Source organism: Stegostoma tigrinum, unplaced genomic scaffold (genome assembly GCF_030684315.1).
Source record: "Stegostoma tigrinum isolate sSteTig4 unplaced genomic scaffold, sSteTig4.hap1 scaffold_567, whole genome shotgun sequence".
Classification (NCBI taxonomy): Eukaryota; Metazoa; Chordata; class Chondrichthyes; order Orectolobiformes; family Stegostomatidae; genus Stegostoma; species Stegostoma tigrinum.
In genome coordinates this window covers 1-12515 of record NW_026728502.1, presented here as the reverse complement: position 1 = coordinate 12515, position 12515 = coordinate 1, and the positions used below count along the sequence as shown (strand labels likewise).

At 52.7% G+C, this 12515-nt stretch overlaps 1 protein-coding gene across 1 annotated transcript; it reads left to right on the top strand.

Annotated features, from left to right (window-relative positions):
- Positions 1-1335: 1335 nt before the first annotated feature.
- On the top strand, positions 1336-12512 carry LOC125448812 (2-acylglycerol O-acyltransferase 1; the record flags this gene model as incomplete). The annotated part of the gene is given in 8 exon segments (XM_048524358.2): positions 1336-1445; positions 4310-4488; positions 6954-7158; positions 10167-10250; positions 10253-10340; positions 11053-11096; positions 11099-11251; positions 12373-12512. Coding segments are annotated over 8 exon segments (987 nt in total), but the record flags the coding sequence as incomplete, so codon positions are not given.
- Positions 12513-12515: the final 3 nt, after the last annotated feature.

The window sequence follows — 12515 nt, the reverse complement described above, 5'->3', positions numbered from 1 at the left end:
AGTGCCAGGGACCCGGGTTCGATCCCACCCTCGGGCGACCATCTGTGTGGAGTTTGCACATTCTCCCCGTGTCTGCATGGGTTTCCTTCGGGCGCTCCGGTTTCCTCCCACAGTCCAAAAATGTGCGGATTAGGGTGGGTTGGCCGTGCTAAATTGCCCCATGGGGATGGGCCTGGGTGGCGACAGTCATTGCCGAGCATCTCTGTGGCATTTAGAACCCATGGGCTCAGATCGAAATGGGATTTTGCTTCAAACTGAGATCCTGCTCCCCAGGAATAGGATTGAATTTCAAAGCAGGATTGACTCTTCGGAGTGGGGATTGAATTTAGGAATGGGATTGTGCCCTGGAGTGGGACTGAGTCTGGGGAGGGTCCGGGGGTGGAATTGGTGCCAGTGATGGATTTGGGACCTGGAGTTACACAGAAATGGGATTGGGTTAAGGACTGGAGCAGGAGCAGCATTCGAATCGGAGTTGTGAATGAGATTAGCCCAGTGGTAGATCCGGGAGTCAGATTTAATCTTGGAGTGGGAATAGGGTCTGTGCAGGAACGGAGCAGGTTTGATATTGGGACTGGGAACTGAGAGCAGGAGGTGGCATAGGGATTGGAACCATGATCTGGGGTCAGGATTGCGAGCTGGATTAGCAATTCATCAGGTCCGGATTTGATCACAAGTGGAGCCGGGATCGGACTAGGAATGGATCTGGGATTGGACAAGGAGTGGATCTCTATTTGGGTCTGAGCAGGCGTGTGGATTCAGAAGGACTCCGGGAGAGCGACCCGACGATGTCAGGAACGGAGTTCCGGATCAGGAGCGCGGACCGGGATTGCACCGGGAGCGGGAGCACGGACCGGGATTGCACCGGGAACGGGAGCACAGACCGGGAGCATGGACCTCGATTGCACCGGGAGCGGGAACAAGGGCCGGAATTGCACCGGGAGCGAGAGGGCGGAGCGGGAAGGCGGACCGGGACCGTGGACAGGGATTGCACCGGGAGCGGGACGGCGGAACAGGAAGGCGGACCGGGACCGCACCGGGAGCGGGTTTACACCGGGAGCGGGAAGGCGGACCGGGAATACACCGGGACCGTGGACAGGAATTGCACCGGGAGCGGGAGGGCGGAGCGGGACTGCACCGGGACCGTGGACCGGGATTACACCGGGTGCGGGAACCGGGTCCGGGATTTCTCCGGGAGCGGGGTTGAGAGTCCGGGATCCGGGATTGTTCCGGGTTTGCGCTGGGACCGGGGTTTGGGGGGGTGGGGGAGGTGGTTGGGGTGGGTCGGGCTCCGGCGAAAGGGGCCGGACTGAGCCGCTTTATAACCGGTCCCTGAGCCGGGGTCCTGAGTGCAATGAAGATCCGATTTGCCCCCCTCCGTATTCCCCTGGAGCGTAGGCTGCAGACCCTGGGGGTTCTCCAATGGATTTTCTCCTTTCTAGCTCTGGGTAAGGACCACTCCCACCCCCCCACACCAAACAAATACCCCAAACACCCCTTCTATCCCCCCCAACCCCAAGCACCCACTCTACCCCCTCTCCAAATACCCTCAAACACCCCATCTCCCACCCTGCCCAAGCACACCCTGTCTCTCCCCCCCAAGAACCCCCCTCCTCCCACTCTCCTCCCTCCCCAAATACCTTCAAACACTCCCTCTCTCACCCTCCCCCTCCTCAAACACCCCTTTCCCAAATACCCCCAAACAGCCCCTTTCCCCACCCTCCCTCCTGCCCAAACCCCTGTCCCACTTCCCCCCTCCCCACATATCCCCTGTCCCTCTCTCCTCACCTCCCGCAACCCCTGTTACCTCCTCCTCTCACCCCTTCCCCCTCACATCCCTGTCCTTGCCCCTTAGTCTCTTGGTGCCCCTCCTTGTTTGGTTCTTATGCCCATTGGCCTGCCGCTTTCACCCACCCTTGGTTAGCCGTCCCACCCCACTCTGTAACCTCACTCCCAGTGCAGACTCACCCTGAACTGCAGTAACTGATGGGGGGGGGGGGGTGAGGGCGTGGCTGTGAATGGCCTGAGCGGGGTTGCCAACTGGGAAGTGACAAAATTGGAATTTTATTAACAAACACCAGTGACCGCCAACTCCCTGTGATCCAAGGTCATCTCTTGCGAAACTGTGGGTCAACCTAACGGTCTCTAATCTTTCAACTGGTTTGCTTGCACAGTTGCGTTGGCGTTGGAGGTCAATGTCCCACCAGGAGGACAGTGGAAGGTGGGCACGTGGGCCAGTGCAATGCTAGTCATTGCCACCAGGGTATGTCAGAGCTGTAGGATTTGTGCACAGCAAGAGCCCAGACCGTTGCAGTCATCAATTTTATGTTCCCTCCTTCCTCCCGCTTCATTCATGGGGCATGGGCCTCACTGGGTGTTCCCGCCGTACCTAATTGCCTCAGAGAAGGTGAGGGTGAGCTGCCGACTTGAACCACTGAAGTCCACCTTCCGTGGGTTGACCCACAATGTTGTTAGGGAGGGAATTCCAGGATTTTTGACCTAGTGACATTGACAGACCAGCCAATACATTTCCAGGTCAAGATGGTGAGCGGCTCAGAGGGAAGCTCGCAGGGGGCCGGTGTTCCCATGTATCTGCTGCCCTTGCTCTTCTAGATGGAAGTGGTTGTGGGGTTGTAAAGTGCTTTTTGAGGATCTTCAGTGAGTTGCCGCAGTGCATCTTGCCAACGGTACACCCTGCCGCTACTGAGTGCGGAGGGTGTGAGATGTTTGTGGATGTGGTGCTGGGGGCTGCTTTATCCTGGATGGTGTCGAGCTTCTTGAGTGTTGTTGGAGCTGCCCCCATCTGAGCAAGTGGGGCGTATTCCCTCACACTCCTGACTTGTGCCTTGTTGACGGTGGACAGGGTTTGGGGAGTCAGGAGGTGAGTTACTCCCTGTAATATTTGGGAAGTTGGCAGTGTCCATTTTGAGGGAATGGGGCAGAAGGCTTATAAAGGCAACGGCTGTACACTGGCAGGAAGAACAGAGGTGCAGACTGTATTCTAATTAGGGGGAGACGTTGAAATTCTGAAGCACAAGGAGACTTGTCAATCCTACGCATTCCTTGGACGATATGTCCATCATGGGCCTCCTGCAGTGCCACAATGATGCCACCCAAAGGTGGCAGAAACCGCAACTCATATTCTGCTTGGGAACCCTGCAGCCCAATGGTATCAATGTGGATTTCACCAGCTTCAAAATCTCCCCTCCCCCCACTGCACCCCAAAACCAGCCCAGCTCGTCCCCTCCCCCGACTGCATCCAAAACCAGGCCAGCTCGTCCCCTCCTCCCTAACCTGTCCTTCCTCTCACCTATCCCTTCCTCCTACCTCAAGCCGCACCTCCATTCCCTACGTCCTAACCTCATCCCGACCCCTTAACCTATCCGTCCTCCCTAGACTGACCTATCCCCTCCCTACCTCCCCACCTACGCTCACCTCTACAGGCTTCATCCCTCCCCTTTAACTAGCCTGTCTCCTCTCCACCTATCTTTTCCTCTATCCACCTTCAATCTGCCTCCCCCTCTCTCCCTATTTATTTCAGAACCCTCTTTCACCCTCCCACTTTTCTGATGAAGGGTCTAGGCCTGAGATATTAGCTTTTGTGCTCCACAGATGTTACTTGGCCTGCTGTGTTCATCCAGCACCACACTGTTATCTCTAGTCCTAGTTCAGGATACTTTTCAGGCCATCATGAATGTTCAGTTGGCAGTTAAGAAGCCAAATTCAATGTTAGTGTTGATTGGGGTCATCAAGACTACGTTTGGAATATCACAGGCATTATTTGGGCCCATAATCTGAGGAAGGGTGTGCCGGTCTCGGGAGGGGTTGGAATCCAGAGGAAGTTTACAAGAACGATCCTGGGACTGAAAGGTGTGTCGAAAATGGAGCGATTGAGGACTCTGGGTCTGTATTCAAGAAGGATGAGGGATGGATCTGATTGAAACTTTCAGAATAATGAGAGTCCTGGATAGCATGGACCTGGAGAAGATGGTTCCACCAGTGGGGGAAGACGAGGACCCAAGGGGACACCCTCAGTGAAGGAACGGACTGAAATGAGGAGGAATTTCTTCAGCCAGAGGGTGGGGAATCTGTGGAACTCATTGACACAGGGAGATGTGGAGGCCAAGTCATTGAGTGTCTTTATGACAGAGTTAAATTCTTGATTGGGAAGGGGATCAAGGGTTACAGGGAGAATTGAGTTGAGAAACATATATCAGTCGTGATTGGGCGGCAGAGCAGGATCAATGGGCCGAATGGCCTAATTCTGCTGCCATATCTTCTGACTGGGAGTTGTGTTTCGATTTGCTTCCAGCGCAGTGCTGCTTGGCCATTTTTGTCCTGCTGTTCCTCACTGATTACTGGTACGTCGCTGCCTTATACGCCGGCTGGTTACATTTGGACCGAGAGACGCCAAGGAGCGGCGGTCGGAGGTCAGCCTGGGTCCGGAGCTGGCCGGTGTGGCGTTACTTTCGTGACTACTTCCCGATCACGGTGAGCTCCCTTCACCTGACCCCCTGACCCTCCTAGCCCCCCCTTTTGAGGCCACTCTCCCACTCTCCCCCCTCTCTCCCCCCCCACTCTCCCTCTCCCCCCCCCCACTCTCCCTCTCTCCCCCCCCCCACTCTCCCTCTCTCCCCCCCCCACTCACCCTCTCTCTCCCCCCCCCACTCTCCCTCTCTCTCCCCCCCCACTCTCCCTCTCTCTCCCCCCCCACTCTCCCTCTCTCTCCCCCCCCACTCTCCCTCTCTCTCCCCCCCCACTCTCCCTCTCTCTCCCCCCCCACTCTCCCTCTCTCTCCCCCCCCCACTCTCCCTCTCTCTCCCCCCCCCCCACTCTCCCTCTCTCTCCCCCCCCCACTCTCCCTCTCTCTCCCCCCCCCCACTCTCCCTCTCTCTCCCCCCCCCACTCTCCCTCTCTCTCCCCCCCCACTCCCTCTCTCTCCCCCCCCCACTCCCTCTCTCTCCCCCCCCACTCTCCCTCTCTCTCCCCCCCCACTCTCCCTCTCTCTCCCCCCCCACTCTCCCTCTCTCTCCCCCCCCACTCTCCCTCTCTCCCCCCCCCACTCTCCCTCTCTCTCTCCCCCCCCACTCTCCCTCTCTCTCTCCCCCCCCACTCTCCCTCTCTCCCCCCTCCCCTCTCTACCCCCCCTCTCTCTCTCTTGTTTCCCCCCCCTCTCTCTCTCTTGTTCCCCCCCCCCCCCTTGCAGTGAACAGTGTGTATATTGACAGGCTGAGCCTGGGTTTGGAAGGACCCTCTTATGAGGAGAGGTTGGCCTGTACATGTTGGAGTGTAGAATGGGAGGTGATCACATTGAAACTTGTGGGAATCTTAATGGGCCTCACATGGCCAAGAGGATGTTTTCCCCCTCAAGTGAGAGTCGAGAACGAGCAAGGGCAGAGTCTCAGAATAAAAGGATGCCAGTTTCGGTCTGAGATAAGAAGGAATTTCTTCTCTCAGGGGTTTGTGAATCTGTGGAATTCTTTACTGCAGGGAATTCTCGTGGTGGCATCATTTAAGGTCGAGATGGTCAGGAGGAAATCAAGCGTCACGGTGGGGTAGGGGAATAGAGTTGAGGATAGTCAAACCAGCCACAGTCTCATTGAATGGGCTGAATGGCCTACTTCTGCTCCAGTGCCGTATGTCTAGCATCCTGGGCACTTGTGGTGCAATGGTAGTGACCCTAAACCTGTACCAGAAGGTCCAAGTTTAAGGTACCGCAACACCTATAGTCGCACAATGTCTGGGCCCCATGATTGTGCCTGAGCTGCTTGCCCTTCTTGCTGTCTGCTTCCCAAGGTCAAGCGGCGTCAGAAGGATCCAAACCCAAAACGTCAGCTTTCCTGCTCCTCTGATGCTGCTTGGCCTGCTCCAACCTGTTCATCCAGCTCTACAACTTATTATCTCCTTAATGCTAGATAACAAAGTGTGAAGCTGGATGAACACAGCAGGCCAAGCAGCATCTCAAGAGCACAAAAGGTGACGTTTCAGGCCTAGACCCTTCATCAGAGATGGGGATGGGGTGAGGGTTCTGGAATAAATAGGGAGGGGAAGGTGGATAGAGGAGAAGATAGGTGGAGAGGCGACAGACAAGTTACAGGGGTGGGGATGGAGTCTGTAGAGGTGAGTGCTGGTAGGGAGGGGATAGGTCAGTCTGGGGAGGATGGACAGGTCAAGGGGGCGGGATGAATGCCACAATGTCCATCCTGGGCCTCCATCCTGGGCCTCCTGCAGTGCCACAACGATGCCACCCGAAGGTTGCAGGAACAGCAACTCATATTCCGCTTGGGAACCCTGCAGCCTAATGGTATCAATGTGGACTTCACCAGTTTCAAAATCTCCCCTTCCCCCACCGCATCCCAAAACCAGCCCAGCTTGTCCCCGCCTCCCTAACCTGTTCTTCCTCTCCCCATCCCCTCCTCCCACCCCAAGCCGCACCTCCATTTCCTACCTACTAACCTCATCCAGCCCCCTTGACCTGTCCCTCCTCCCTGAACTGACCCATCTCCTCCCTGCCTCCCCGCTCCCTACTTCCCACCTCTACAGGCTCCATCCCCGCCCCTTTAACTTGTCTGTCTCCTCTCCACTTATCTTTTCCTCTATCCGCCTCCCCCTCTCTCCTTATTTATTTCAGAACCCTCTCCCTTTTCTGAGGAATGGTCTAGGCCCGAAACGTCAGCTTTTGTGCTCCTGAGATGCTGCTTGGCCTGCTGTGTTCATCCAGCTTCACACTTTGTTGTCTCGGATTCTCCAGCATCTGCAGTTCCCATTATCTCTATCTCCTTCATGCTGTCTGTTTTCATTGCTCTGGGGACACAGCCAGGCTCAAGCAGTCAAGCCAGTGAGCGCAGGTCAGTCACCGGAGTCGAACCCTGCTCTGATTTGCTCCTGTGACTGCTGATTTGTGTTTCTCATTTTACCAAGGGATTTCCCTCCTTCCCTCCCTCTTTCTTTCGAAGCTGGTGAAGACAGCGGATTTGGATCCCAAGCACAACTACCTGTTTGGCTTCCACCCTCATGGAGTCCTCGTGGCTGGAGCTTTTGGCAACTTCTGCACCGAAGCGACAGGCTTCTCTCGCCTCTTCCCTGGCCTCACCTCCTATCTCCTGATGCTGCCTTTCTGGTTTAAGGTGCCTTTTTACAGAGAGTATATCATGTGTGGAGGTAAGACTGGTGACGTTCCCTTTCCTCTGTCCTGCCCAAGGGCTTCAGGCAGCACCTTCTGAGCGTGTTTTAATTTTCTGCCCTTTCCTGGAATGGCACTGCCCTTGGCAAAGCTAACGCTCATTACCTGCTCCCCATGCTGTTGAGCTTCTCGAGTGTGGTTGGAGCTCCTGAGTTAAATGTATGGGATATGTGTGTGTGTGTGAGAGATATTTACACAGGCTGTGTGATTTGAGGGAGTGTGTGCATGAGAGAGCATGGATGTTTAAAGATTAAAGTTAATTGCACACCTCAGAGCAACCTCAGTTAACATTCTCCCTCCTGTTCCTGATTTATGAAAAGGACAGTTCGCATTTGTGTAGCACCTTTCCCGACCATGGGACATCCTGATTGCCTTGCCAATATGAGGTAGTCACTGCCGATCATGTAGGGAATGTAGCTATGACTTCAGGGATAATGTTTTATTGACAAATGTCACCTCGGGCAATGAAGAGATTAACTCTCTACAAGCCACCTAAAGAGAGGTGAATGTGTTTTAAACTCTGCTTGGAAAAGGTAGATAGTTTTTGAAGTGTGATCTTGCAATTGCCAGAAGTCGGCTACAGCCTGGAATGGTCACTAGTAGTATCCATCTATTGTAGCTGCCTCCTGGCCTCTGAAACAGATGGCTAACTTGGCCAAACAGCAAGGGATGCTGGGTATATTGGCCAAGTAAAACTCTGAACTCATAAAACCCAGATACCAGACTTCGTGCAAACACATCTGCCAGGTGCTAATGACATTAGCAGAATGTAAAAGGCAACAATTATCCTGGACAGACCTGCCTCCGAACAACTTAGCCTCTAAACAATAGAGAGTCCAGACAGAAAGTTATCAGGCCCTGTTACACAAAGAAACTAAAGGTAGTGATATGGTGGCTTAATGGTTAGCACTGCTGCCTCACAGTGCCAGAGACGTGGGTTTGATCCACCTTCAGGTGACTGTCTGTGTGGAGTTTGCACATTCTCTTCTCCCCTCCCCACGCCACCGTCCGAGCGGGTTTCCTCCCACAGCCCAAAGATGTGCAGGTTGGGTGGATTGCCTGTGCTAAATTATCCCATAGTGTGCAGGTTGGGTAGGTTAGCCATGGGAAATGAAGGGTTTACAGGAATTGGTAGGGTGTTTGGGATACTTTCCGAAGCTTCGGTGCAGTCTTGATGGGCTGAATGGCCTGCTCCTACACTGTCGGGGTGATTCTATAAGTGGCAAGCCATCCAAAGGAGTGACCAACTGTTTAGCAAGTCTCCCCAATTTGACTAGAAAGTTCAAGAAAACCATCGACAAAGATAAAAGCAGGGTTCGCCACCAGACTCGTCTGAGACCTTCTGAGGAGACCCGCTGACTGTCCAGTCTGACCAGAGACAGAATGGAGAATTGGTCGAGTTGAAGGGGCTAAATAAGATTCGAGACAGACAGTCTTGTCTTGCAGTGTAAAGCTACTGTAACTTTGATCCCACTAAAGTTTGGACTGCCTTGCATTAGTACTGGCTTGAGTTCTCAGTGATTTGATGGTTTTGGTAATGTCGGAGATTCATTCATAATATTCTAGTCATCTAACTTACTTTCACAAGGAGTTAGACAACACTGAACTGCTGCTGCTTATCTGTAGTACAGTGCACAGTTTTGGTCTCCCTGCTTGAGGACTGATGTCATTGCATTGGAAGCAGTTCTAAGGAGATTCACTCGATCGATTCCAGAGATTGAGGGGTTTGTCTTACAAACAGAGGTACAGAAGTTTCGGGCTGGAGCTCAAACAAGCAAGAGGAGATCTAATAGCGGCCAATAAGATGCTAAAGGGGATCGGCAAAGTGGGTGTGGAGAAGATGTTTCCGCTTAAGGGACAATCTAGAACGAGAGATCACAGTTTTAGGGTGGATTTAAAACAGCTGAGGAGGATTTACTTCTCTCAAACGGTTGGGAAACTGTGGACATCACTGCCCCAGACTGCAGAGGAGGCAGGGACACCGAGTAAAATTAAGGAGGGGAGAGACAGATATTTAATTAGTAAAGCAGCAATTTGTTGGACAGGAATAAGGTGATTAAAAAGCAGAGTTGTGTGCACGAGAGTTGATTTTCATCAATTACCTCCCACCAAGGTTAATGTAAAGTCACTTCCACACCACAGCACTATTCTCATTTAGAGAGAGGACTGTTAGGGCTTTTACCAGAGAGGCACCATGCCGCGGGTGAGGGGAGACATTGAGGAGTAGAATCCTCCCATGGTTAACCTCAGTCACTGTGGGAATCAAACCTAAGTCGTTGGCGTCACTCTGTATCACAAACCAACCGTCCAGCTAACTGAACCCCTCATCCCCCTCCTAATTGTTGAGTGACTTCCATGGAGAATACTAATTGAACACACATTGTAAAAGAGGTCTTAGATTTATTATGAGCTCTTTATCTGTGAGCAATGCCAAAGGGCATCCACTAGGAATACTGAGCCAACATTTAGCCGTACTGGCCTTCGTTTGACTGCGGGATTCTTTGAATCCTTTATCCATGAGCAACGCCAGAGGGGGTCCGAACCAAACACATGTCAGGAGGAATCGATGTTCTGAGAAAGGGTCACTGGCCCCGAAATGTTAACTTTGCTTTCTCTCTACAGATGCTGCCAGACCCTCCTGAGTTTCTCCAGCAATTTCCATAGCTCTTTCTAGCTTCAGGTTTCCGGTGCGTGTGGTTTTATTGTTTTATTTTAGAGAGGAATTCAAAATCATCTTAGATTTATTGTGACATTCTTTGAGTCCTATATCCATGAGCGACGTCAGAGTGGATCCACCAGGAATAATTAATGTGCACACATCAGTTTTGAGTCAAGCTGGTCTTTGATTTATGTGAGATTCTTTGAGTCCTTATCTGTGAGCAACGCCATGGGAGAGTGGCGAATAAAATTTGAAGTCTTCCCCTCTGATGTTCCATTGCCTTTGCTCATTTTCTTTCGTTGTTTTTTTATCACACTGTGGTTACAGGGCTGGTCTCTTCAGAGAAGCAGAGCGCCAATTATATCCTGAGCCAGGAGGGTGGTGGCAATGTGGCGGTGGTGGCAGTGGGAGGCCCCCAGAGTCGCTGGATGCCCGTCCGGGGGCCCTGAAGTTGCGGGTGCTGGGGAGGAAGGGGTTCATCAAATTGGCACTGAAGACTGGGTAAGGGAATATACAGGAGGCTGCCACCTCTCCCATGATTAAGGGCTTTTCTGGTTTCAAAACAGCTTCAAAATTATCACGGTGAAGCATAGAAAACGCTACAGGAATGATAGATACAGAGAGGATGTTTCCCACCACGGGAAATTTGGGTGGGGAGGGGGTGGTGGTGATGGGAGTTGTCTAGGAATTAGAATAATTGAGGTTCATTCAATCCTTTATCCGTGACCAATGCCAAAGTCGGTCCGTTAGGAATAATTGACACCACAGGAAGCCACAACCAGTCTTCATTTTTTTTTGTTTTGATGAGATTCTTTGTTCTCTTTATCTGTGAGCAATGCTGCGGGAGAGTGTTACATTTAATTTGAAATGCTGGTTGAGAGACGCGGAGGAACCTGGAATTATTGTGGAAATTTGGAATTTATCCATGCCTGGATAGCTGTGAACTGTCAGTTATTGGCATCTGTTCACTGTTGACATGGTTCTTTTTGGGAATAGGATTGAGGGGTGTCAAAGTAGACCAGAGGGGCAGAATGGCCTGCTGCTGCCCCATGTCCATTGGTCGCAGTGACCCCCCCCCCCGCCTTACCTCTGGAGGAAGGGGAAACTGGCACGGACTGAGTTAATGGGGAAAGCGAGGGGTTGGCGAAGGAGTCTGAAGATCGGTGATGTGCCTTCTGTCTTTGTCTCTGGGCGATGCCTACCTTCTCCACAGTGCCCACCTTGTGCCGGTGTTTTCCTTTGGCGAGAACGAGCTCTTCACCAAGTGGAGAACCCCCCTGGGTCCTGGCTAAGGGCGACACAGGACAAGCTGCAGAAGGTGATGGGTCTGGCTTTGCCCCTGTTCCATGCCCGAGGGATATTCCAGTACAGTTTTGGACTTGTGCCCTTCCGTAACCCTGTCTACACTGTTGGTAAGTGCAGGCATGGTAGGAGAGGGGCGAGGGAGAGGTGTACCCTCGTGGGCAACAGTGGCAGGGAGTAGTGGCTCCAACATCCCCTTTCCAATTTCTCTCTCACTGCATGAAGCATGGTGTAATTTCTAGAGCAGGAGCCTCCTGCTATCCCCCTCCCTCCACGAGGGACCGAGTGGCCACCTCCTATGGTCACCATAGCTGCCTGCTGACAAAAGACAGCACCACCCGCTGGCCGGAAGCCTGGAACTACATTGTGACAGTCAACTGTTTACATAGGGGATTCCCGTTTGAAACCTCTGTGTTTTGGGAGGGGGAGGGGGACTGCAACAGGTTGGTCAAGGAAGATCCCATGCAAGTGCTGAGCTCGTGATACTGGATGGCGTTCCCACCTCCAATCCCCATGCTCTGCAGTGATCCAAATGAAGGTTGTGATGCTTCCAGTAGTTGAAGAGCTGCCTGGGACTGTATTTTTTTAAGGCTTTCCCTGCCCCCTCCCAAGTGGGTACGCCCAAGGGCTGGGGGCATGTGTTCAGGACATGGGGTAGGGGAGACATAACGAGGAAGGGAATGGGATTCGGTGAGACAGCCATGAGGGTCACTGAGAACCATTTTATGACTGAGCTCATCTCTTGTTTCTCTCTGTCATTGCACACCTTACCCTGCGACCCTTTCTACCTCCCGCTTCCTTTCCCACCCTTGAATTTCTTTTCCCTGCTGTTTGTCACACTCGCGTCTCTCTGTCCGACTGTCTCTTCCCCCTTCTCTTTGCTCACCTCTCAAACTTTCTGTTTTCTGCTCTGTTTTTCCCTTCTCTTTCTGACCGTACACCCTCTTTTGTCTCTTTCTTGCCTGTCCCACCGTGTATCTCTCTCTCTGTTGCTCGCTCTCTCTCTCTCACTCCCTTTCTGTGTCTCGCTCTCTCCATCTTTGACTTTCTCTGTCTGTCTCGTGCTCTCTCTGTCATTGTTTCGTTGTGTGTGTCTCTCTTTCTGCCTTACGCTCACTCTCTGCCTGTCCCTCTGTGTCTCACTCTCTCTCTTTCTCTGTCTCATGGTGTTTGTATATCGTGTTCTCTCTCTCTCTCTCTCTCTCTCTCTCTCTTACCCCTCCTTCCCTAGTGGGGAAGCCAATTGCTGTGCAGCAGAATGTGAGTCCGTCGCGGGAGGATATCGAGAAACTCCATGGGGAATACCTGCAACAGCTTGTCGCTCTGTTTGAGGAGAACAAGACCAACTATGGCATCGCGGAGTGTAACCAACTT